The 27538-nt window shown below is 40.6% G+C and overlaps 1 protein-coding gene across 1 annotated transcript in view; it reads right to left on the bottom strand.

Moving 5' to 3' along the window:
- Window positions 1-27538, bottom strand: part of DOCK2 (dedicator of cytokinesis 2) — a 520353-nt gene that overhangs the window by 427777 nt on the left and 65038 nt on the right. The window contains exons 18-23 of the mRNA XM_019487133.2: window positions 27174-27357; window positions 26975-27072; window positions 17744-17833; window positions 17345-17445; window positions 16364-16498; window positions 1575-1683 (exon numbers count right to left, since the gene is read on the bottom strand). Coding sequence (XP_019342678.1) covers window positions 1575-1683; window positions 16364-16498; window positions 17345-17445; window positions 17744-17833; window positions 26975-27072; window positions 27174-27357 — 717 coding nt within the window. The remainder of the gene's footprint in view (window positions 1-1574; window positions 1684-16363; window positions 16499-17344; window positions 17446-17743; window positions 17834-26974; window positions 27073-27173; window positions 27358-27538) is intronic.

The raw sequence follows: 27538 nt of genomic DNA on the forward strand, positions 1-27538 counted from the left end.
CAAAACAAAAATTTGCTTAACTTCTTTAGCATCTTTTTCATGGCACCTAGAAATGGCATTGAAACAGTCTATCTGGATTTAGAAAAGATGCGATTTAAATATGTCAAAGTACAGGATTAAGAACCCCACATGAAAACAAGCTCTGTTTATTTTATGGGCAGTCCCAGAAAAGTTTTTGAGCTTTTTCAGTTTAAGCAATGTATCTGTTTTTGTACTTTTACACCCTATCATTCCTGTAGAGTAAGAAATCCTCCAAAATGCAAGCAGCAGAAATAACAGTTATATATTGAAAATACATATGCTATAGTGCTCCAGTGTTCTCAGTTTAACAAGTTAGAACAGCGCACAGCAAATACTAAAGGCTCTGAGAGTCATCCTTTTCGGCTAGGAAATATAAGTATTAAGATGTAATAACAGTAACAATGTGCTTTACACAATGTAGAGGACAACCTATTACACCATTATGGATACTAATTTGTAACAAAGATTTTTTTAGGATCTGGAAAGTATCTTCCCCTTCTGACGTAATATTTTTCAACCGCTCACGGCAAATCTTTTATAAACCTGTCATAAAACCCACAGAATATCCTGAATTATTTTCAAAACGCATTGCAAACTTTACAGAAAGTATGCTATTATTCAGGTAAAGAGATTTATACTTTTGTAGTTCCCTTATAGCTCTCTGTATCATTCTATGCATAATGTCATAGGTATTATAAATCCCAAAAGCATCATTTCAATTATGAATTAATAAAATATGGCAGTGAATTCTCTCTCTCTGCCTCACCTTGTATTTCCACTGCAAATATTATATATGCAAAAATATTAACAAAAAGTTATAAAAACATATTTATATGGAGGGAGAAGGAGGTAGAGAGAGAGAAACCAGCAACAGGAAAACTGGGCATTGAAGAGAGCACAAGATTGCCAATATTACCATTCCTCCTGTAATCAGATAACATCCTCTAATAGAAACGTAACCAAACTTGAAAGATTTCCCTCAATAACAAGGCCATTCCTTATGCATTACTATCAGAGACTAGTACGCGTCTTAGTCAACCCTTCTCTTCCCAGTTTTCCTCAAAGTATCTTATATAAATAAATATAAACCACTATGGATGAATATAACTGACATTTACATGAATGCTAAGTCATTCAAACTAATTAGTACTTAGTATTGTAAAGAAAAAAAAACTGTAACAGTTTTAAATTTTCAGATACTAAAATTACTTGAACAATTCTTGACATACTAGAGCCATTTTAAAGATATCTGACTAGCATTTCTAAATAATCAAAGAATTAGCTGGGGAGCCCAGGACCAGGACTCCTTTGAATTCCATAGAAAGGCAAAATACACCTGTGGTCTAGCTATTTAAGAACAATTTATTTTTGAAAGAGAAAAAAAGATACATCTTACTATGTACTCGGGCTTCAAGGTAAAATAACCGGTCTAACCCAACCCTTTCAGGTAAGAAGGTATACATATATAAAAGGTAAAGGATAAATTACATGAATATATCATCATCCTACCACTTTAATAAGCAAGACAAATTGTTGTTTTCAAGTATACCAACCTGCAACAAAATGGTAATTTTATGTTGGCTTTTCATGAGGTTGTTGATAGATTCAAAGAGTCTTCTCATAGATTCCTCAAATTCTGTCTGTTCTTTGCCTTCATATAACCTGTTGGGAGATGCAGTCTAATCACTACTTGAGAAACAGAAAGTACCATACTTTCAATTGTGACAAACTCAGTGTTCATTTAAAATTAAAATACATAAAAGAAGTTGATGCAGTATTAGGTACACGGATATTTCACTCAGGGGACATATCTGGTATCCATTGTACTAGGGAGAAATTCTTCAACTTGACACAACATAATAAAGGTTTCTAAATTTTTCCTGAAAAAGCCTTTAAGGAATAAAACTTTCCAGGCCTAAAAACATTAATAATCTCACCTGACTGGTGGGGTAGGAGATAAATAATTGTCATTTCACTTTCAAAGTGACTTAAAATGTCAAGGAGAAATTTTGTGATTTTTCTTTTCAATTTAGCTACAGTGTACTGCACCAAGCTAGAAACTGCATTTCCAAGCATCAGTACTGCATCCATGAATTACTGCAGTCCTAATCTTTTTCAAGGTGGCATGGATTTTCTATACCCGTCTTAAATACCACCAGTCACATGTAACACCTTTTATAACCTAACATATAAATTATACTGTTGTAACAAGCTGACAAATATCTGAACCACCCAATGTAAAACTAATCAGCTGCTGCTAGGCAGAATTCAAGGTCATTACCTATTAATCCCTGATACAAATTCAGAAGACCACAACCAGTTTGAAACCATTTCATATTCATCTTGGAAAACTGCTTTTTTGGCCAATCAAGAAAAGGCTTTGCCTTTGTAGCAGAAGTGGTGACTTAAAATATGCTTGCTTCAGATTATCAATCATGAAGACAATTTTCCAAAGTCAGTTCATATTTGTCCATCTCCAAGTAGCATGGCTATCTGGAACCAATGTTTATATCCATCACATCTTACATTTTGGCTTTGGCAGAAAATTCTGTTTACACTACCTTTTCCCATGACTTGCATTACTACTTCCAGCAAAATTTTCATAGAAGTAGAACAAACAAGATCACTAAAGAAATTGTATATTAATTCCCTGAGCTTTCAAAAATATCCAAATAGTATTTCAAACCTAATTCTGTCACCATTTTTCAAGAAAACCTTATCGAAGACCCAAATCATGCACTAGATCCAACATACTTGGGATCCTGTGAGATGCAACCTCAAAAAGTATTTTAGAACGTGAATTTTAAAAAACTGTCTTGTTCATACTCTCTCTGAATGGCCATTTGAGGTAACCTTTGGTCCTGGCTAAATGCAAACAACATCAGTTAAAGCAAAATATGACCCGGGGGCTGGATCTGTCTCACCAATTGATTGTATCTGTCTTGTGGCTGACCCCACAGTGCTCCACATGGGACTAAGACCTGCCAACTCTTGCCTGGGGCATCATGCACCACACTCCCACCTGTACCTGCTAACAGCACCACCCTGGTTCCAGCTCCAACCAGCATGCACAGTGCTGCTGCAGCCACCCAGGTACTGCTCAGATCCCTGTGCCATTGGGTCTTCGTCCTGCTCCTCCCCTGCCCTGATGCACTGCTCTAGGTAGAGGGAAAGCTGCAGCTGAAGGGCTCCTGCCCCAGCGTTCAGGGCTCCAGCTTCAGCTCCTGACCACCTTCCACTCACTCCACCCACCCACCCAGAGTGATGAGAAGCTATGTGTGGGTGGTTCAGTGCATGGAAGGCAGCTGGAGCCTCATGTTCTAGGGCAGGAGCTGCAGCTTCCCACCTGCCTGGAGCAGCACAGCAGGGCAGAAAGGGGAGAAGGAGGAGCTGCAGGGGACAGGGGCAAATGAGCAGCACACGGGAGGCTGTAGCAGCAGCAAGAGCAACCCCACTGGGAATCATGCTGGCTGGGGCCAGAGCCATTGATGGGTGCAGGTGGGAAAGCTGCACAGGCTGCCCCAGGCAGGAACAGGTGGGACTCAGCCCCACGTAAAGCATTATGGGGGCAGCCATGGGCCAGATGGGAGGGCAGAACACACCTGCACCTATACTGCACTGCCCAGGCAAACTCTTCTGCACATGCCCCCTGCCACACCCTTCCTTCCTGCACTTCCAGCCAGCTCCCAGGACTCAGGTAGCATCCCCCACACACATGCACACTCAACACCCCTCACCAACCAGTTATCCCCCCCCCCACACACACACACCCCCCCCGACCCTCCCCACACCCACAATATACAAAAGTAAAATTTTATTTTGACCAACTATGTAATCACTTTTACATACACTACACAAAAAAACATAAATAAGGACAAAAATATTTTTTAAAATAAAACTAAAATATCTTACGTTTGATGTTTGATTTTTAGTATATAATTTATGTTTTTTATGTATATTTTATTAAAATGTCTTCTGAATGATATTGTGTCTGTGGCCCTCAAAAGCTCACCAAAACTCCTTAAGTGGCCCACCAACCAAAATAATTGCTCATCACTGAGCTAAAGATTATAGAAAAAAGGCTTCTCTCGAAGGCAGAGTATTTAAGGCTAAATTTTAGATCAATTTTCATTTTAAGAGGTTTGGCCAAAGCTTGTGCTTCTGTCAAGACACCAATTATTACCATAATTAAGGCAATGCAACAATTTCTTTAGAGAAAGCTGAATAACTCCACTTCCAGCACTCATCACTTCCTCCCAAGGTATTTTAAGCTTCTAAACAAGTTTCAGGCCTAATTTCTATCCAAAATGGACTTTTTTGAGTAGTTTGGTCAAAAGTCAATTGGCCTTCCTTCTATACAAAATCTTACTTTTCTCTTGACAAAAGATTTATTATTTTTAGCATGGAACTGAACACCAAATTTAGGATGTAAGCCTATTGTTACTAACACACAGCCTCAGAAGACAAAACAGGCCAATTTTAAACAAAAGACAATGTAACAAGAAAAAGAATGAACAGTATCTTCAGGGGCTATTTTTTTAATTTTAGTCCTTGAGAAGTATTTGTTAATTTTGTGTTCATAAAATAAAATAAATTATAAAAAGAAGTAGACTTAGACTATTTATTCCATGAGAGAGTCTCTCTTCTGAGGATCTAGCTTCCCTTACACTGAAAAAGACACCTGGCACATCAATAAAAATCATATCACCTATCTTGAAAACATTTAAAAGCATAACCAACCTTCTATTGCATCTGCAACAGAAATATACCTATTATTAAATCAGATTATACTATAATAAATTTACTATTGAATCATGTGATAACTTTCAGTGAAATATATTTCCACTATTAACAAAGTGTTGTAGCTGTGATGGCCCAGCGGGCTTTGTCAGGTTTTCTTGCATTTTAAAGCGTAACTAACTTTAGCCCAGCTACATAGCTGGTCCATTAAAACGCATCACCCTAACAAATCCTTGCCTCTCACTTTATTAACACCCACATTTACTGAAGACAAGTTTTTAAACCCCCAGACAGATATTTACTTAAAGGCATGATGGGATACCAACAACTGTGCCTCCTGCCATGCCACAAATGTGGAATCAGGAACCAGATCAAACCACATCATATCGCCAGCTTGGGGCGGGGGACAGAGGATCATGAACCCAAGCTCCCATGCACCAGCATGTTGGGTGCCTGGCAATCAGTTGATCATTGGCAGAGATCTCAGTATCTACACCATACACACTCAGCAAAGGGAAAATTCTGGGCTGCCATGTCTCTCATAGGCACCTAAAATGATTAGGCAACATAATTCAAGTTGCAGCAAGGGAAGTTTATCTTAGATATTAGGAAAAAAATTCTCACTGTCCCCAGTCCTATCTGTTTCAACCCCCACCTTGCTCCTCTCATGCACTGGGCCCCGGCCCCCTGATCCCAGGCCTCTTTCTTCCAAGGCTTGATTCACCCCTTTCGGGCACTGGGCCGCTGTCCCCTGTTCCCAGTCCTATCTCTTCCAAGGCCTAGTCTCACCTCTCAAGAGCTGCAGTCTTCATTAGCTGGGCTTCAAGCATCCTGGCCCTCCACTATCTACCGCCCCTCTCCAGGCTATGGATTTATCTGCTCCTGTTCTCAGGCCTACCTGTTCCAAGGCCTGGCTTGTTCCTGGGCTCAGTACTGCTTGCCCCAGCACAGCAGCTATCAGAAGCCCAGCTGCTCTTACAGTGGCACTCAGAGTTAGACTGCCTGACCAGCTTAGACCCTAGGCTTATATAGCTCAAGCCGAGCCCCCTCCTTGTCAGCTGACTCCCTGATCAGCCCCCATCACCACCTGCAGGCTGCTTCTCAGGCAATCTCTCCTCTTGAAGTGACAGGCACACCCCAGTACTCTGTCACAGCTGGTATCAGACATTGCCTGTGCGCCACCATAACAATTTTTATGGTGGCACAAAGTGAAAGCAATAGGTGTCTATGACCTTTGTCACACCACAAATGCTTGTGGCTGGTAATAATTTGTGCCACTTTTCTACTGTGGGTGTCCCCTTTATGGCAGGAGTGTGTGGGCATCTCAAAGATGCCCACACTCTCCAGCCACCTCAGGCAGGCAGTACTGGGGTGTAAGGGGATTCCTCACACAGGATCAGGCTCCCAAGCCCTGGGACCATCTGCCCACAACTATCTCTGCTCACAGAATTGCACACAAGAGTCCCAGGAGTTCTCTAAGCAGGAAAAGTTGAGGTTCCTTGCTTACAAAAAACACACTGGCATTCTTCGCTTACATAATGACCTCAGAGATTCCCACAGGTACATCTCTATGCAGGGAATACTGGAGGTACCCAGGAGCATGCCTCTAAGTGGGAACTTGTCGCCTGCTTTCCCACATGATCAAAGTCTGTTTTGATCCACTTCATTTGGTAACATCTAGTTATACTCTTAGAGAAGCCAGATGTTTTCTAGTTGGCAGGGTCAGCATACTCATGGAATTCTGAGGTAATTATACATCTATTGGCTGTTATCTTTGATAATTCATGGAGGCTGGGTGAGGTCCTGTATAACTGGAAAAAGGTAACATATGGTCAATCTTTAAGAAAGGGAAGGAGGATCTGGGGAATTACAGTTGAGGCAGTCTAACCTCTGTACCTGAAAAAATCATGGAGCATGTCCATCAAGTAATCTATTTTTACTTGAAGAGAACAAGGCAGACATGAACAGCCAAAATGGATTCCTTGAGTGCAAGTCATGCCTCACCAAAATTATTCTTTTCTTTGACAAGGCAATGGACTTTCAGGATGAACAAGGAGCAGTTGATATGATCTACTTTGGTCTTAACAAAGCTTTTGACATAGTATCCCATGACATTCACGTTAGTAAGACAAATGTAATCTAGGTAAAGGTACTGTAAGGTGGATGCCTAATGATTGGATCATTGTGTTCAAAAGAGCAGTCATCAATGGCTTGATGTCTAACTGGGAAGAGGTATCAAGTACAGTTCCCCAGGAGTCTTTCCTGGGTCTGATATTGCTTAATATCTTTATTAATTATTTGAGAGAGATGATTAACGATGAGTTAGAAAATATGCTGATGACACCAACCTGGGTCAAGTTACAAACACCCCAGACAATAGAATTAAGATTCAGAATGACCTTGACTACCCATTCAGCACAAATTGCACAAACAAGTACAGACTGGGGAACAACAGCTAGGCTAGGCTGCAAATCTGCAGAAAAAGAGGGCTCAGGTGAGGGCTCCGGTGGACTGTAAGTCAAATGAGCCAACATCATGTTATGTTGCAAAAAATAAAAGCCAACAGCATACTGGGCTAGTGAGAGGATAGTAATAGGAATTTTGCCTACAGGTCAAAGGAAGTGATGGTTTCATTCTATTCATCACATACAATTTTGGGGCCCCACACTTTAGAAAATAATTGACAAGTGTCCAGCAGACAGTAAAAAAAAAAAAGTGCACCTTGCAACCCTTTATTCCCCCTGCCCCCTCATGCTGGACACACCTGATCCCTGCCTCCAGCCTGGCACTGGGTACCAGGCTCAGCCAGCCTGATGACCTTAAACCGGTCCACTCAGCCAATCAGGATGCAGCCACTTCCCCCGCCCCCCACCTTTTCCAAAGGCCACTCCAGCACCACGTGGTTCCTGGCTGCATCGCCAGACCACAGGATGCAGCAGGAGCTGGCCCAGCCTGGCCCCCACGATTCCTGGCTGGCTCTGTGTGGTGCTACCCATGTCAGGACAGCTCCTGCTGTATTCTTCAATCTTGGGTGTACAGCCAGGAACCTGTGGTGCTGGTGTGGTCAGTGACGGGGGGAGGGCAGGAAAGAAGTGATGGCAGTGAGCAGGAAGGTAGGGAAGCAGCAAGAGAAGGGCAGCAGTGGCAGGGGGGTGGGGAGGAGTGGCAATGACTGGGCAAGCAGGAGTGGGGGGCCTGCAATGGTGCCCTGGGGCCAGGGGTGGCAGGAGCACTGAGCCCAGACAGGCAGGAGATCTGCCTGCCAGGGGCTCTGAGCACCACCCCAAGGCCTCACAGTCTAATGCTGCCACTGGTGGCAGGGGCTGTGGGCACCCACATCCCCCATGCCCCCTCACATACGCCAGCCATCCTTCCCCTCCACACATGCCACAACCCTCCTCCTCCCACACACTCACAGGCCCCACAAACCCCTATACCCACCCACTCCCCACACACATACCACATGTTCCCCCAACTCACATACACATACCCACACCCCCCAAACCCCATACACACCCACCCACATACACACATACCCACAGCCCCCACAAGCCTATACCCACCCACCCATACCCCCACACTCCCCCCACAATATACAAGACTCAGACTTCCTTTTAAGCTACTTTACAATCACCTCTATGTACACTACACAAACACAAGTAAATCAGGTCAGAAATGTTTTTTTTTTTAAATTAATGAATGTTGTAGTAGATATTAGATTTTTAGAATCTAATATGGCATTTTTCTGGTTCTGAGATGGCAAACCCCCTTGCCAAAAGGAGTACATGGGGACAAGGGGAGAGACATCTGGTGGCAAAGAGCAAGGGGTTAATACTTATGTACTAAATTAGGCCAGCTTAAAATTGGTTGGGTAACAGCAGAGGAAAAACTCAAAGTAACATTAAGGGAACACTACCAAATTGTTTCTTTAAAAAGGCACCAGTAGCCCAAGACAACAGTCTAAAAATCATATGTAACATGTTTTCAGTCACTCTAATTCCAATCTTCATTAGTCTTTTAAACCCCATATGCTCTGTTTCTCTGCTCTCTCTGGAAATGTTCTTCTTGTCTTTTCCTGCAGATTAATTTAAATTTATTTGCCAGCTCACGAATCTTCTTTGGAAGGCCCATTATGCAGCCTAAGTCCCATCATCATTAAGGGCACCTATACACATAACAGACCTCTGCTCTGACACATGCTAATTAGCATGCATTGGAGCAGACTTGATTAACTGAGTCCACTGGAGTGTGCTAATTACCACACTCCAGCGGACTCCACACCATGTGTATTCAGTGCTGCATTTCAAAATGGCAGCAGGGGCACTTTAACTAAAGCTCTTTGAACGAACTTTAGTTAAAGACCCCCACCATCATTTTGAAGAGTTGAATGCTGAATACATGTGACACTGTGGGACCTTAATTAGACCAGCTGTCAGAGCTGGTCTAATTAAAGCATCTCCCCTACCCCCCATCCTGGAGCACATGTATAGACACCCATATAACATTTATTTTTGTTGGTTCTATAGGCCTTGTATGATCCATCCATTATAGACATGTCATAGAACTTGCCACACCAACTGCTGAAACTTCCTTAGCCTGCCGAAGGGTTTTTGAACCCGAAAACTTGCTTAATAACTATTCTCCAACTATTTGGGTTGTTCTAATAAAAGATATCAAATTCACCCAAGGAACCTTGTCTGCCTATAGAACTTGCCATGCATTTTTTATTTTACACACTGAAGCATTCAATTAAAATGGATTTTTAAGGTAACTGGTAGAGAACAAACATGTCTCACAAATATCTATGAGTGGTTTCTATTACTAAACCCTTCAAGGCGACTACTGGGCTTACTTTACTCCTTACCGAGGGGACAATGCAGAATTGTCCACGTACACAATTTATATTATTTTATATTTTTATGATATTGAATTATAAGCATCCATAGACATAATGAAGGTTCACATAGTACTATTTTCTATGCTAAAATATATTTAATTCAACTTATTTTAAGTATGGGTCTTTTAAAGTCCATTTTAGACAAATTCTTCTATTTTCATCTTTCTCAATTTAGTGCTGAGCAAAAATAAATAGATTTCTTCTCAAAAGATATTCTGCAACCAACCTGCTCCACTCCCTCTAACTTAAGCTTTAACACACTGTGTCATTCTGATGGCAGAAGACAGTGCTCCTCATGTTCCTCTGCTGAAATGGTTGCAGTGGCAGCAAGTATATTCCCATATTGCTATCACAACCAAATGAGAGGGTGAAAGGAAGTTGTCAACTGCAAATAAGGGCTCCACATAATTTATACTGTGCGTCTAAGTGGACAGTTTTGGTGCGTTTTGGATAGAGGTGCTCCAAAACACAAATCATCCCAATGCTCCTTCTACAACCAGGTGACCCATCACCTGGACAAGGGAGAAGAGATTGATGTCATATATCTTGACTTCAAAAAAGCCTTCGATCTAGTATCCCATGATCACCTCTTGGTGAAAGTGGCCAATTGTCGCCTTGAGTCCACCACGATCCACTGGCTGGATCATTGGCTCCAGGGTCGGACCCAGAGGGTAGTAATTGATGGAAGTCACTCATCGTGGTGTCCTGTGACCAGTGGGGTCCCCCAAAGCTCTGTCCTTGGACCCATATTGTTCAAAATATTCATTAATGATGTGGACACTGGAGTCAGAAGCGGACTGGCCAAGTTCGCCGATGACACCAAACTTTGGGGCAAAGCATCCACACCAGAAGACAGGTGAGTGATCCAGGCTGACCTGGACAGGCTCAGCAAGTGGGCGGATGAGAACCTGATGGTGCTCAATGCCAATAACTGCAAGGTGCTCCACCTTGGGAAGAAAAACCCGCAGCATCCTTATAGGCTCGGCAGTGCTACGCTGGCTAGCACTATGGAAGAAAGAGACTTGGGGGTCATGATTGACTGCAAGATGAACATGAGCCTGCAATGCGATGCTGTGGCTAGTAAAGCAACCAAAACGCTGGCTTGCATCCATAGATGCTTCTCAAGCAAATCCCAGGACGTCATTCTCCCCTTGTACTTGGCCTTAGTGAGGCCGCAGCTGGAGTACTGCGTCCAGTTTGGGGCTCCACAATTCAAAAAGGACGTGGAGAAGTTTGAGAGAGTCCAGAAAAGAGCCACGCGCATGATCAGAGGCCAGGGAAGCAGACCCTACGATGACAGGCTGAGAGCCATGGGGCTCTTTAGCCTGGAAAAGCGCAGGCTCAGGGGTGATCTGATGGCCACCTACAAGTTTATCAGGGGTGACCACCAGTATCTGGGGGAACGTTTGCTCACCAGAGCGCCCCAAGGAATGACGACTAGGTTGAACAGTCATAAACTACTACAAGACCGTTTCAGGCTGGACATAAGGAAGAATTTCTTTACTGTCCGAGCCCCCAAGGTATGGAACAGCCTGCCGCCAGAGGTGGTTCAAGCGCCTACATTGAACACCTTCAAGAGCAAACTGGATGCTTATCTTGCTGGGATCCTATGACCCCAGCTGACTTCCTGCCCTTTGGGCAGGGGGCTGGACTCAATGATCTTCCGAGGTCTCTTCCAGCCCTAATGTCTATGAAATCTATGAAATCTGTTGAGGTCCCTTCCGACCCTAGCATCTATGAATCTTTAAGAAGTCAAAAAACCTAACAGGATCCCTGATTTATCAATCTACTCCCCAGATCTACCACTCATTCATTACAGGAAATGATTATGCAATTTGGACATTCTGAGCAAGTTCCAAACCTCTGTACTAAAAATGTCTTGTTACTGTGATGAACCATTTCAAACCCTCATACTCAATTAGCTATTGACCATCTACAGTCAGCACTCAGCAAATAAAAACAGTAGAACCACTGAGGCACATCAGAATTTTATTCCCAACAGTTTTTAACCTGATTTGTCTTTTAACAAGACAGAATAAAATTCAGACTTTGGGTGAAAGAAACAGAAGTGCCTTAGCTTGAGTATGGCACTTTTCTCTGTGACATCACATTTTTTGGAAATAAGACCTCTAAAAATGGAATATCTGGGGATGTTGCTGCAGATTCATCATGCTGACTCATCAGCATAATACCCCAAACTCCAGGAATTTATGTTTTGGGTTTTTTTAGCTGATGCTGCTGAAGAGCCTAATGTATTTAAGTTAATCAAGCAAAGCATCCATAAACCTTTGGAATTAAACCATGTAGTCAGTGATTCATCATATACACTAGTTTCTGAATTCCTGGGAGAAAGCAAAGCACACAAAAAGACCAAGCTGCTGTAATATTTTTTTAAGTTGCTAGTACCAGCCACTAGGGGAATTTATACACATGCTCTGGGAGGGGGGGAGAGAGGGAACTTTAATCAGAATAACTCTGAGAGTCGCTTTAATTAAAGTGCCTGGAATGTCACATGTATCAGGATCCCTGCACTGAAAAATGGTTGTGGAGGCGCTTTATCTAAAGCTCATTAAATGAGCATTAGTTAAAGCAGCTTTGCTGTCGTTTTTCAGTGTGGAGACACTGATACACGCGACATTGGAGTCTGCTGGAGTGAGATAATTGCCACACTCCAACAAACACAATCAAGTCTGCTCCAACACGCTGTAATTACAGCATGTCAGAGGAGCCTCACTATGCATGTGTATAGGCCCCTTAGAGTTGTTACCGGTCTTTTAAGCAGCGCTGTTCATCTAATCAGTAGGGCTGTGCTAAGTTTTGCCAACACAATTTGAAGGTAGATAAAGGTAAAGCAAGATTCTCCAGTATTTGTAAATATCTTGGCAAACCTGGATGAAGTTCCTGAGAATTTTTCCAGGAACAATCTCAAGGAAAAGGAAATTTTATTTATTTTTGATAAATTATATAGTTATATATTATATATTTGTTTTTAAAGTATATTTATAAAAAAATTGCCTTCACTTGAGATTTGTTTCTGGAAAAGTAAAAATTCAAGCCATCACTAATTCATACTTGATGTGGCATTTAGAGCCCTGATCCTCAGTTTGGTAGTGAAATTGATTTTGTTCATCTTTTTTATATATATTTTTATAAGCATAAAAGATGAACAATATCAACTTCCCTACCATTTATTTTTGCAGGAAACATCTACAAATAGCAGTCCTGCAACACAGCATAATAAACAAAATGTGAAGACATGCTATAGAAACTGCCTTAGTCCTGGATGACAACTGAATTCCAAGAGGATAACACCGCTTTCCAGGTCACCACTGTCAAACTATCCTATTTACTTTAATAGCTTTTGTAGTCTGATGTACTGTCCTCCCTGGCTCAGATCATCAAGGTTTGGGTTAATTTGCAAATAAATTTCAGATACATACACGCATTGATACCATTCTTTAAACATATAAATTATGATCCCCAACTTTTTTTTTTTTTTTTAAATGGAACTAAGGTTCCAAGATAGGTTGATAACAGAAATTAAACAGAATGCACAGGCATCTTTGTACAAACATTAGGAAGGATATGCAGATAGAACTACCTGACCTGTAAGATTGCAGCTTATAAGAGATAATCTTTAGGTCTGTTTTACTTTCTGGACTATCAAGAATGGTATCTTCACAGAGATGGGACAAAGAACAATCTGGCTAATGCTTAAAGCAGAAGCTTATAAGGCTTTCAAGGACAAGTAGTACAATTTAATGTAACACTGTACTAGCCACATGTGAAATAAACTTGTCATAAACAAGGTTACTGCAGAATAAGGAAAGACTTTTAACTTAAATCTCGGCAGCTGAAACAAAAATTACAAGTAAATGTTTTTGGGCAGAAGTCAGTTCTTTAGAAGTTTAAGTTAAAGTAAATGAAGACACTTTCACTCATTTAGGAGCTGCTCTTTTCACTTCATCAAGCTGATTGGCTGGTCAAAAACTTCCATTTATGAAGGTGATCTTTGACATCTCAATGTAACATTTACAACTGGAGTATTACAGGAAGCCAGTAAAAAGTTGTCAGTCAGAAAAACTTCAGAGCTGTATGGAGTTTCACATATCAACTCAGATGCAAGTGCTGTAGCTGTTTACAGAACAGAAATGATAACCACCCTATCTAGAGTGGGTTGAATGACAAAATTAGTACATCATGGCTGGAGATGTACATCAAGTAGCTTGATACCAACTTCATAGGTTTCATAGACATTAGGGCTGGAAGGGACCTTGTGAGATCATCAGGTCCAGCATCCTGCCCAAAGGGCAGGAAGTCAGCTGGGGTCATATGACCCCAGCAAGATAATCATCCAAACACTTCTTAAACATGTTCAAAGTAGGTTCTTGCACAACTTCTGTGGGGAATCTATTCCATACTCTGGAGACTCAGACAGTAAAGATGTTTTTCCTTATGTCCAGTCTAAAACAGTCTTTTAGCAGTTTGTGACCATTGGACCTTGTCTTCCTTTGGGAATTTGATCAAAAACTGTTCAAATGCCTTCAATTCAAAAGTTACCCTGACTCAAAACAAAATTAGAAGCAATGCATAAAGAAATCCCTGCTCTTGGTGCAGAAATACATTAAGATACTCAACATAGTTGAAAAACTGTTTCTTATTGTATACAGGTTATAGAAAATATAACACCTAAATTATATCATAAATAACCAAGCCAACCATCAATTTCTCCTTGTTTCCTTTTGCTTTTCTTACCAGTTTTAGTTACTAGAGTTGCTTGCATGGACTATAAGCACAACATTTAAAAACAGACTACAGCTAGTCACATTAGCGTGAGAAGTACCGTCTCAACTAGGTTGAGACTGGCAACAGTATGCGAAGTTTCTACTAGCTCAACAACTGCCATCTTGGCCCACACTAAGGAGTGGATCAAAGACTTCCAGAACTGAATATTGAGCCTCTCTAACAAAAGAGCCAAGACCCCTAGTTGATGGTTATAAATAACTCTTAAACCCAGTTGATGAAGCACATAAGAGATAAATATTAACATACCCCAGCCAGTAAGACAAATACTTTTCATAAAGAAAGCGCTGTTGTAAGCACCAGAATCTCAGAGCAGTTCAAGTTCTGTACTGGCCCCATCAACAGGGAATCTAGAATTTTGTAAAGCAGGGTGTAGTTATGACTGATACCCTTGGCCAAGATGTAGCAGGTGCTTCTGACCGCCTGCACAACTTGGGAAGAGGGATCAGAGAACCCAGCTGGGATCAGACTCACAGCTGAATTGCCAGGCACTGCTGGCTACCTGCTCAACTGATAAGGAGGGGGCCAGGCAGTCCAGTTTTGACAGGATTGGTTCCTCAGCTGCCACAGACAGCAGAACTGGAGGTGTAATTGAACCCCAGTCTGGATCCACCCCTGAGCTCCGCTTCCAAGGCAATCACTACATTGCTAGACACCAGGGTTTGAATGGAATATTTTCAAGAACTATAAATCATAAGCCTTTTTATAGCTTAAGAGCCAGTCTCTTCACATATCAAATGTAACAGGTTCATATAATTTACAGATTGGTCCCGGTGCTGGAGAAAGTATCATGCAATATTTAGTGAACTAGGTTATACAAGCATTTAAAATCCTTAATCTCTTATACAACATCATGCTGATAGTTTATAATCATTGTGTAATTCTATCTATATAAGTAAGCCATCTTCTGGAGATTGCAGTATGTTTCTGAAAAGGTAATTCTACTTTACCTGAGATTTGTCTGTAAACATTTCATGCATTTGCCTTTTACAAAAAAGTGTGTGTGTGTGTGTAATTATGACTACTTAAGGAGCCACCTATACATAGGCACAATACAAAAATTCCTATATTTTAATAATTCTTACAAGAGTTTCCAATCTACACTGCCAGAAGACAGCGAGTCATGCTATTTCAAATAAATACACACATCACTTTACAACCTAGTTTACTGACATATATGGGAGTAATGGGAGATAATCTTCATTCCTATAGAGTTTACTGTAAAAGTTATTTGGATATTCAGGCTAAATTTTACCTCACCTTATTCCTTTGACCATATTTACACCCTCATTCTGAAAATTCTTGTATTTCATTGCTATATCTTTAAAAACTCTTGTAGACATATGTCCCATTTGTTTGTTTGGGTTTTTTTAGCTGAACTATACATATTTAATTCTTTTTAATTTTTCCCTTGTTGTATTAATGCCACAAGCCCTTTACCTGGAAAACTGAAGCTCTTACTCAACTAGATAATTTTACTGGGCATACAGTTTTTGTTGTGCTAAACAGAAATAATTCAAAGACAAACAACTAAACTCTAGGACATCTGTCATATACCATAACTCAAATCAAACCACTAGCAAAACAAAATTTGAGGTCAACAGTAATGACGGGTTGAGAGAGGACATAGGTCTCTGGAATTTGGCCTTGAAAACAAAGTGGATATCTGCTTTTTGTGACTATTATCATTATGAAAAAATATTATCTGGATTCGTTACTAATCCCTAAATTTTAGATCAAGTATTCCATATAATAGCTGAAAAATTGTGCTGGATTTATTGAGATGACAAATTAAGCAGAAAGTTCCTATACACATATAACTGACTTTTCTTCACTGTGACAACACTAATAATAAACCTTTGCAATGCTAATCCATCATGTATTTATAGAACAAGTACTTACTGTGAAAATAATGTCCTGGACCGAACAATGAACTTGAACACATATTCTAATGCTTTCAAAGTTCTTAGTATAGGCTCACATTGTTCCCCTCTGCTGGACGTATCCAAGTAAGTCTTCAGAACAGTCATTAGTTTTCTGAATTAGAGATAGTATTTGCTGAAAACTTCTTATAATAAACATCATCAACAAGATTTGTCAAATTAAACTGCTAATGTTTATTTTGCAATTTAAATATAAGACTATCTAAATTTAAAATATATAGAGATATAAAATAATTTACTACTGTATATTCCAGTTGTAAAAAAACTATTAATAATATACAAATGAAGAGTAAAGAAACAATTGAAAACCAAAATAGTCCCTGGAGCTGCTAAGTTAATAACTTTCAGTAATGGAAATTGCTGCAGCCTCTTAGAAGTCATTTTTTCAAGTGTTAATAAGCCTTGTAATAGGAAATACAGCATTCATACACTGTATAACATGACAAGTGAGTTTTGTCCACCATATACATAGTATATTAGGCCATACTTAAGTTGTCTAATGAAGATATGCATTCTAAATTATTTTAATATCATTCAATACAATTGGTATGGCTCTCCAATAAAAACGGTATCTGTTGAATATATATACGTTTCTTGTTTCCAACTTATGTAATTGAAGGGGATTTTTGTTGCGCTAGTACATCACATATTAACAGGTCATGCAACAGCAAAGTTCCGCTCATCTCACTATAGTTAAACTGAATTTTAAGACTGAATAAGATAAGGGTAGATCAAGCTCTCATTCACAGTTGTTATAATTTCATCATAAATGATCAAAGAGTGTCATCTTAATCTTATGGTGGCTCTTGTTAAAACTGGTTAAAGTCGGTTCTTTTATTATAGCATTTAACAAATCCAAGACATTTAAAGGTTCTTAAAGTTATCTGTGTACTTAAAAAAGAAGGAAGAAAAACAAAAAATAGCCAAAAGAATAACTTACTTGTAAGCCAAAGTGGCACTAAAGTGCTGCTGGATATAAGCTTCCAAAACAGTATTAAAATGTTGAAATTTCCGGTCAGCAATAAGTCCTATTATATAGATCTAAACAGATATTAAGATATTAGTGTTTGTTGTGATTAGACATTTTAAAATAGAAGCATCAGCTTCCTGAAATATCTATAATTCTCAAGCATTTGCTTCTATAAAATTTCATCAGGGCACAAAAGTATGCCCATTTTCAAGAGCTTAGCTATTTAAAAGACATCATCTCAACTATTAACAGGGCAGACATTTAATATATCAATTCCCCAATTCCTTGTGATATACATACACTAGAGAATCTCAACATCGTATTCACGGTGTAACCTGACTAACTCCTTAGTTTCCTTGTGATTCTTACCAATGCATCGAAGACAAGAATGTCATACTCATCACTGTTGGAATGCTCCATCATGATGTTAAACAGGGCATCCAAAGTATCTTGTAGAAACTGTAAAACAGAAGATGAAATGAGACAAAGTGTGTGATAATTAAAATAAAATCACAGCATGCTAGTTCATTTTGGGAGTGTCTACACAAAATGCTTTATTGCACAGTAAAGCATTACCACATACACATGCACAGCATTTACTGTGCAGTAAATTAGTCTACTCCATGGTTAGCTACTACCTGTAGATACAGGCAGTAGATTAACTGAGCAGTAGCTACTGCACAGTAGTGCACATGTAGACAGATGACAGGGAACAAATTGTTCCTGGTCAGCCCAGGCAGCAGGGGGCAGAGGAACTGTCCCCTGCCCCAAGCAACTGTTTCCCACCCCTGCAGAAGATCAGGGTACGTGGCTGGGAGGCAGCTGCTCCAGAGGTGGAACAGCTATCCGCACCCACCAGAGCCCAGGCTTGACCTCAGGGTCCCCTGCCAGCCCAGGGCTGGTGCCTCAGAGAGCCTGGAGCTCCCTTTGGCTGCTGTAAGGTGTCAGAGCAGGGCAGGAGTAGCCCTACAATGAACTGCTCCCATCAGGAGCAAATTTGCTCCTGATGAGAGCACATGTAGATGCGCTCCAGGGGAAAGCTTCCTGTGCAGTAAGTGTACAGTGCATTAATAGCAGGTGTAGACATGACCTCTGTAGACTGCGTTTGGTTCCCTCAAGATAAATTTTGGAGGCTCCCAGTGAAATGCTACAAGACTTTAGGATACATTGCAAAACCTATACTTTTCAGTTGTGGAAATTAAGAATTCATAATACACAGTTATTAATTACTTTGATGCATAGTTAACTAAGAATCCATACTTGTAACACTGATCTATAATAAAAACACATACTATTGTTATCTGTAATTTATGTGCAACTAAAACAAAATTCCCATTTCTTTAGTGATACAGATCGGTATTTATTATTTTCAACCTTAAGTGGTAACTGAAAATTTAGAAGAGAGTTACTCTTCTAGGCCCCCATTTAAAGGAAAAAAATCTCCCATGGTCTTTTAACTACCTTTGGTATACATTCTTAATTTTTATAGTATTTTGAATTTTGTTTAAAATAAAGGAAGGTAGTAACTACAGAATATTTGCTGTTTGCATTTAAATTAGTACCATTAATTTAATTTAACAGATTCCTAATTTGAATGCGTGTTCTTGACATAATCACTATTTTTTTTTTTTATATGTACTGGAATTTCCCAGTATTTTTTCAAAAATCATCTACTGTAAACACTTTAAAACAAAGACCACCATTTTATTAAATTTATTATGCATTCCAAACACTAAAAACTATAAAAACAATATTTTGGGTTCTTACATGTCTATTGACAGCAAAGTAAGAAGCAGCTGAGCAAACATTATATTCTTTAGTATTTTATTAACTATGCTTGGGAGCAAAATTTTATTATTAATGTCCTTAATATCTTGTCAGCTTTTTATGAAGCTGCCACTGTGTAACAAGATGTGCTAAGACTCTTGACAAAGAAGCAGTGCCTTCTAGAGATGTTCTAAAGGCTCAAATCTGTGTTTCTTTGCACAGCATTGAGGCTGCATACACATATTCAAATCATCTGGAGAATTATCCCATCTTTGCGCTCCTGGTAAAGAATTTTACCCTGGCTTCTCTCAGAAGAGAACACAGTCCTCCAGCATCTCTCCTTCTTTCTGCTGCCTGGTCCCCTTGAAACAGCATCTTGCTTGCTGGACTCTGTTGCTCCAGGAAGGAGAAGAACGCATTCCCTTCACAATCCCCACATTGGGCTATAGGGAAACACAGTCTGGCCATGAGCTGGCTGGGCCAGCCAATCAAGACTACCCTACGCACTGCTGGCATCCATTGCAAGACAAAGAGAACCTGCAGAATATGCTGAGGTGTGTGCATAGGTGGCCCTCCTGGCTGCACATCATCAGCATCATAAGCTCTCCACTCATTAGGGTCTCAGAATTTGAATGTCTGTACATGCAGACCATGGCATGTACATATATTCACTTTTCCAGGCCCAAAAGAAACTCTCCTGTGAGTGATTTAACCCTGGCTGTTCTCAGGTTATTTTTCACCTGGAGTGGCCATTTTTACTCCGGGGAAAGAAAACCTGAATGTCTGTACTCTCCTGGTTTTTCTTGGGATAACAACAAATAATACAAACTGTCCCTAGAAGTTTTGACTCCAGTTGATGAAGGAGAAGAATAATGGAACTAACTGATAAACAGTCCACTTAATACCTTCTTTAAAATACTAAAGAATATAATACAACAAAACTCTATAGCAGACTGACTAGTACAGAATAATCAGCCCACAGGAACGCTTGTCACTAATTACTGTAAATAGGCATTGGCTCATTCTTTGAACCATGAGAACCTGTTCTTTTTCCAAAGCCATTACAGAAACTTGTAGGGTGGATTTTGGTTCTGGTATCAAAAATTTAGAACTTGAGGGAAGAAAGAAGTAAAAATTAATCTGACTTGATAGAAATTGCTGTTTTGGGAATATATAATCCAGGAATAGTGTTTTGCTGAGGTGTCTTAAGAGTCCAATCCTTGAGCCACAGATCTATCCACAGAAATTGCAGATCTTTCTGCACATGAGAGTAGGATGGAGGCTTGAATTCCTCTTCTTTTCCTTCCCCCACTCTCTCTGCTCTGCTTCAAAAGCAATATGGTTTACGTCAAAATGGGCTGCTGCTTGGTTAAGGTTGTAACATCACTGGAGTCAGTCAGCAGCCAACTGATCCCAACTCTTGGCCATTTACACACATGCGGGGAGCTTGCTCCAATGCGCTGGAAATCCAGCATGTAAACTGATGTGCTCTGGCAGCCTTGTACGTCATGTGTATCAATGGTGTAGTGAGCCTCAGTGCTGAGCAAAGGGCAGTGGTGCACTTTGAACTTAAACATATTCAATGAGTTCAAAGCACTAGGCTGCCATTTTCTCAGCATGGGGGTGCGCTGCGCTACTGATACACGTGACACAGGTGCTTTTAGTTAGCACAGCTCACTAATTAAAAGCACCCAGCGCTGCATCAGGACCACATGCAAAAATGCCCCTTGATTTTGGCATCTATTTTCTTGACGTCTGCCTTCCACATACGTCCTTGTAGTGTTTCCTTTGGCCATTGTGAGATCTCAGGCCATTACTAAGCTGCGAGTAGAGCACTTGTTTTGGGAGTTGAGAGTCAGGCATTGACACACAATGTCCAGTCCAGCAAAATTGGTGCTTGAGGATCACCAACTCAATGCTGGTATCATTAGCTTCAGCAAGGATGCTGATGTTTGTGCACTGATGTTTGCGCTCTTTGTGTGCAAGAATGGCACAGCCATCAGTGTATTGAAGGTCAAGGATGGCTGTTTTGAGTACTTTTAAGACCAAAGTTCAACAGTGTGCCCCCCCACACCATGGAAGTGCAGCAATATATCCTTACAGAGTGGTATGTGACATTTTTTACCTGCAAGAAGACATACTAAAAAGCATGCTATAAAATAGCATTTTTTTTTTGCATATAGCAAACATTCTGTCAAAACACAGACAGAAAATCTGGCTAGAAAAAACAAGCAAGACTAGAAACCCTATTCAGTATTAAGAAGGAATCTTTTAAAAAAGAGTCATTATAAAGCCCAGTGATGAGGAAAGCTATCAGTTAACACAGACCTCAAACCTGCATATGCCTGACAGAAGAAAGGCTGTTTCATATAATACACTACATTGGAGTGAAAGAACTTCTTTTTTAACACAATTGGGCTTGCAATCTTAGGTCTTTCTTCAGTTCCATAATGTTATCTTTCTGAAGAATCATAATCTTGCTCCAATTGTGACAAAATTAAGTGATAGTGCATCTTTTTCACTCCTCTCAACATTGCCATAGCCATATATTCACAGTTTTGTAACCAGGTTGGAGGTTTTTTTTGAAAACCACCTTGCTTCCCTCATTCCATGCAAATGTTGAGTTCTGAGACAACTTTGAGACCCTTTTTGATGATAAAGCATTCAGCTCCTTCAAGCAGGCAAAGTTTCAAGCCACACAAGTTGCCATTACAAAATGTTCTCATTTACAAACCCCTTTTGGGGTGTATATTAATAATACTACTATTACTATTGTGTACTTGCAATACATTTTAAATGTTTGCAGATCATGTGCCAGAATGTATAGGAAGTGGAAGGGGGGAGGGAGAACTGGATGTATACCCTGCAGCAATAACCGAGCTAGCTTTAAACAAGCTAATCTTAGGTACCAGAAGCAGTCTAACTACAGCAGCAGAAAGCTGAGGGCTGGTTAATATACCTTCCTCAAGTAAATTAAAAACTACCTTCCCTCTCTATAGTCTCTCTGCACCTTGTCTTGTAAACACACACAATTTCTAGGTGCTTCAGCAGTTCTAGCTAAGGTAGTTCTTAGGACCTGAAACAAGCTCTAAGAGTTGTTGTGCTAGCTGACTCCCATAAAAAAGCAGCACAATGTAAGAGGTTACACACTTTACAGTAATTAAAATGTTGTCTCTGAACCCTTTGGAAACACATAGCATTGATAACAAAACATCATGCATCCTTAATAATGTTAACAATGTTAATGGCCAATATTTATGTTTTGTTGCCTTGTCAATTATCTACCATTCATGGGACCAGAACTTGTGTTACTGCAGTTTTTGGTCACAAATACATTTTTCTAAACTTAGAACAGCATCTGTATTTTCAGAAACAGGACAAAAAGGACCACCAATGATTTCCACAAGTGAAGGAAAATATAAAGTGGTATAATTTCAGGAAGCTGACTGAAAGAAAAGTTATGTAAAATGGAGATGCAATTCCTGAGATACAGCCCCTCCTCACAACTGCAGTTAAAAGAGTACAGAGATGTTCTCCATTTGAGCCAAAGAAAATACCACTGTCCAAGCCATCTTTGTATGTGATAAGCAGACATTGCAAAACCTAGCGCATTAAAACCACAGCTGCCTAACAAACAACCCATGATAATTCAATTGCCTCTGAAAGGGAGCAGAATTCAGGGAATGTATGCAATGTATATTCCCTGCAGTATACTCACATAGTATCTCTCCACACTATGTCCCAGTAGGTATATATAATATTAATGGACATGTTTTTCTATCTACTAGACTGCAAATGACAAGTAAAGTGGCTTCAAAAAAACACTGAAGCTCTGAGGCTGTGGTAGTACGTATGCAGTGGCTCTGCAGCATAGGGAGTTGAAAGGATACCTCCCTCAAATATCTAGAGATCTCATCAATAAAAGAATGTGTTTTTTCAAGCAGACCATATATCTTTAGACCTCTGCAATTAATTCAGGACCCTTCTTGATGTTCAGGTAATGGCATGATGGCAGGAGTCATAATTGTTGGATCCAGCATCGGACCTTATCACACATTGTGGCTGATATAAGGATCTCCATCCTAGGCTCCCCCTGAACTGGTAAGTAACAAGCTCCCACAGCTGCAAGTCCCAAGCTGAGGAAGTATATGTTGGTTGGAGGAATGGGTGGATAGACAACTGGCTGGATTATCAGGCTCAATGGGTAGTAATCAATGGCTCAATGTCTAGTTGGCAGTCAGTATCAAGCAGAGTGCCCCAGGGGTTGGTCCTGGGGCCAATTTTGATCAATATTTCATTAACTATCTGCAGGATAGGATGGATTGCACCCTTAGCAAATGTATAGATATTACCAAGCTGGGGGGGGGAGTGGGGGGGGGGTGTACTGGACACGTTGAAGGGTAGGGCTAGGATGCAGAGTGACCTATTGGAGGACTGGGCTAAAAGAAATCTCATGAGGTTCAACAAGGACAAGTGTAAAGTCCTGCACTTAGGACAGAACAGTCCTATGCACCAGTACAGGCTGAGGGCTGGCTGGCTAGGCAGCAGCTCTGCAGAAAAGGGCCTGAGGGTTACTGTGGACAATAAGCTGAATATGAGCCAGCAGTGTGCCCTTGCTGCTAAGAAGGCTAACAACATACTGGGCTACACTGGTAAGTGTTTTACCAGTAGGTCAAGGGAAGTGATTATTTTCCTCTATTCAGCATGGGTGAGGCCACATCTGGAGTTCTGTGTTCAGTTTTAGGCCCCTCACTACAGAAAGGATGTGGACAAATTGGAGAGAGTCCAGTGGAGAGCAAGAAAAATGGTGAGGGGTCTGGGGGACATGACTTATGAGGAAAGACTAAGGGAACTGGGCTTATTTGGTCTAAAGAGAAGATGGGGGGGGGGGGGGGGTGGATTTAATAGCAGCCTTCAACTACCGGAAGGAGGGTTCGAAAGAGGATGGAACTAGGCTGCTCTCAGTGGTGGCAAATGACACATCAAGGAGCAATAGTCTCAAGTTGCAGCAAGGCAAGTTTAGGTTAGATATTAGAAAGAATTTCCTCACTAGGAGGGTAGTAAAGCACTGGAACAGGTAAACCAGAGAGGTGGTAGAAGCTCCATCTTTGGATGTTTTCAAAATCCAGCTAGACAAAGCCTTGGCTGGGATGATCTAGGTGGGGATGGTCATGCTTTGAGCAGGGGGGTGGACTAGATGACCTCCTGAGGTCCCTTCCAACCTTAAATTTCTATGAAATCCTTCAATTCATCCTCATGCACAATAATTTCACTTTCTACAACTACAACTTTCTACCCATAGGTGTTCCCATGGAGAAGGAAGACAGCTCCTCAATATACTAACTTCTTCATAAGCCATCTGAAGGAAAAAACTTCTGGAAAATTGATCAAACTTGCACTGTCCCTGTATTACACAGATTATATTTGGATGCTTATCTTGCTGGGATCCTTTGACCCTAGCTGACTTACTGGCCCTTGGGCAGGGGGCTGGACCTGATGCTCTTATGACATCCCTTTCAGCCATAATGCCTATGAAATCTATGGTATTTTAATCATTCTGAACACCTGGACTTGCTTACGGACTTCTACAACAGGTATAAAAACCCCTTGATCAAACCTTCTCTGCAATACTCCTACACCAATATAAACTTCCTAGATATCACAACAGACATCCAGGGTGACATCCCACAAACCACCACATGCAAAAAACCCATAGACCCCCATATTTATGTCCAAAAAAAACAGCAGTCACCTCAAGCATGCCAAAAAGCTGTCTACAGCCAGGCCCTCAGATACTACGGCATCTCCTCTGATGATACGATGCCCACATTGCCAGGCTAAAATCTGCCTTTATACAACAAAGACACTCCAGTAGAGAAATAGACCATATATTTGAAAGAGCCACCCAAATACCTGTAGTAACCTTTTTCAATACAAAAAGAAACCCTCCACAACCACACACTCCTGGTTGTCACCTGCCATCACACACTAGAACTAAGAAGAATCAAACAGCCACGGCCTATGCCCAGTAAAGATCAGACCTTGAGAAAAATATTCCCAGCCCCTCCACTCCTGGCTTTCAAAGAACCCACATCTTTGCCCATCTCTTTATCAAAAGCAAAGTTCCCACTGTCCAAAAGATGAAGGACACAGCCTTGCTTAGCAAGAAATGTTTAACTTGTCAACACTTCTCCACTGCTACTACAATCAACACACCCACAACAAACCCATCAGAATGCATGATTCCCACACATGTCTGTCTCCAAATGCGACATATGTTTCAATGCACCAAATGCCCTTATGGCAGCTATGTAGATCAAAATAAACAGCAATTACACACTAGAATAAACTTTCACAGAAAAAAATAAAGGCACACACCCCCACACTGCCCCTTAGGAGCGTATTTGTTACAGAACAACACTCCCTTGTTGGTCTCACTATCTTCATGCTCAAGGGAAATCTATCTAACACCTTTAGAAGGTGAAATTAGGAACAAAAATTCATAAGCTGGCTGGACACCAAGAACCAAAGACTTAACACTGATATTGGTTTTATGGTGCCTTACAACCTATCGGATTCCTGCACTCGTTCCACCCATGAAAGGTGAGAATGAGCCTCCTTTTTGACAGGCCTTGATTTCCCAGTAATACGTTTGTTTTCTTCTGCTAGCTATTTATCTGTACACCCATGGGAAATTCTCTCCCTTACCTTTTCCAACTATTTTTTATTCTGCTGTGCTGGCTTTTACTGTTCAGACCTGATAAAGAATATTCTGTATTCAAAAGCTTGTCTAACCCTAGCCCAACTATACAGTTGGTCCAATAACAGATGTCACCCTAAGAAATTATTGCCTCTCAAGAAAGAGATCTTTTTAGTGATCAGAGAAAATTCTCTTGAATCCAATAAAAAAACAACATGTAGCTGACTGGAGCATATATATGTAAGTATGCATTTGAAAAAAAACATAAAAAAGCTAAGATATTAGAATGAGAAGTGAAGATGAAGGATTAATTAAGGCGGGGGGGAGAAACATTAATATGACAGGTAGCTGGAGTGAAGTTGTAGTTATAATGGCTCAAGAAATATGCAACTTTTTGTGAATTCATTTTTCCTCAGATTGCCACAGACCTCTGACCAGATAATAGCTACAGAATAACACCTGCTGCACATACCAAAGCAGCAGCTTTCCTGCCTGTTTACAAGCTGTGCAAACGTATGTCCATACGCTTAAAGCAGCCAGCTTCTCATCAACTTTACCAAAGTTAGTTACTAATAGTGCTGGAATCTTAGGGCCCCTCTGCACATGCAGGTAAAGGCACAATGGGATCTAATGTGTGATCCACACAATTGGACGTCTTGCCATGCCACATACGCCCCATAAACTCCCATGGCTGGGAAACCAGCTGCTGAGAACTCTCAGAAGATGGGGTCCCCCATTTGCCCACAGCTGCTGTAGGGTGTCCTCACAGCCAGGAGATTGCAGTAGGTGGTCTCCCAGCTGCAGGGGTGCATAGTGCCCCTCCCTGCTGAGAGTCCTGTCAGCTGGGAGCTCCCAGCCTCAGGGGATGGATATGGCTCTCCCTCAGCTAGGAGATCCTATCAGTTGACAGGGCTCCCAGCCACAGGAGTCCCTGGCCATGTGTTCAATTAGTGGCATGATAGAAAGCTGCAACAAAAGTTGTATTTTGTGAAATAACTTTGTAGTTTATTTGCCTTTTTATCACTATTAATTGATTGTCTGGTGACTGTTCCTAGATTCATAGATGCTAGGGTCAGGTCTATAAATCTATAGGAAAAAAATAGCAACTATATATGAAAAAGTAAGATATGTACCTTCACAACTTCCTCTCCATCCACAATCTTCAGTTTTTCTAAGTTGTCCTCTAAGTGCTCTGGTTTCATGCGCCACTTCAAAAGACCCAGTAAACCCACTGAAATAAAGGAAAAGGTCCACTCTTGTTAAAAAAAATGATATTTTTCAATAATGTAATAATCCTTTTCGAAAGCTTCAGTGTAATTTAGAAATACATACCATTTTGAGTTACTTTTGTTGAACAAACAAGTGTTGAAATCAAAAAGGTATCTCGTGTGTTTACCGAGAGCCCTCCTACAATGCTAGAACTCCGGCTTAAGGTAGTTCCTTTATTCTCGATTTGTTGACGAGTTGAAGGTAAACTCAAATAAGTACTGGCATCTTCCATTTTCTTACTATCACCCTGAAAGTAATATATTAGTTATTATGTGCTCTTTGTTTTGAAGTACTCCATATACTTTACAATATGAGGAAAACAGACGAAGAATATTCTTCTAGACTATAAAGCTTACAATTTCAGGATAAGGTAGGAGAAAAATGGGTAAAAAGTAAGACAATGCTGTTCAGCTTGATTTATTGTGGCC

This window comes from Alligator mississippiensis, chromosome 9, assembly GCF_030867095.1.
Source record: "Alligator mississippiensis isolate rAllMis1 chromosome 9, rAllMis1, whole genome shotgun sequence".
NCBI lineage: Eukaryota > Metazoa > Chordata > Crocodylia > Alligatoridae > Alligator > Alligator mississippiensis.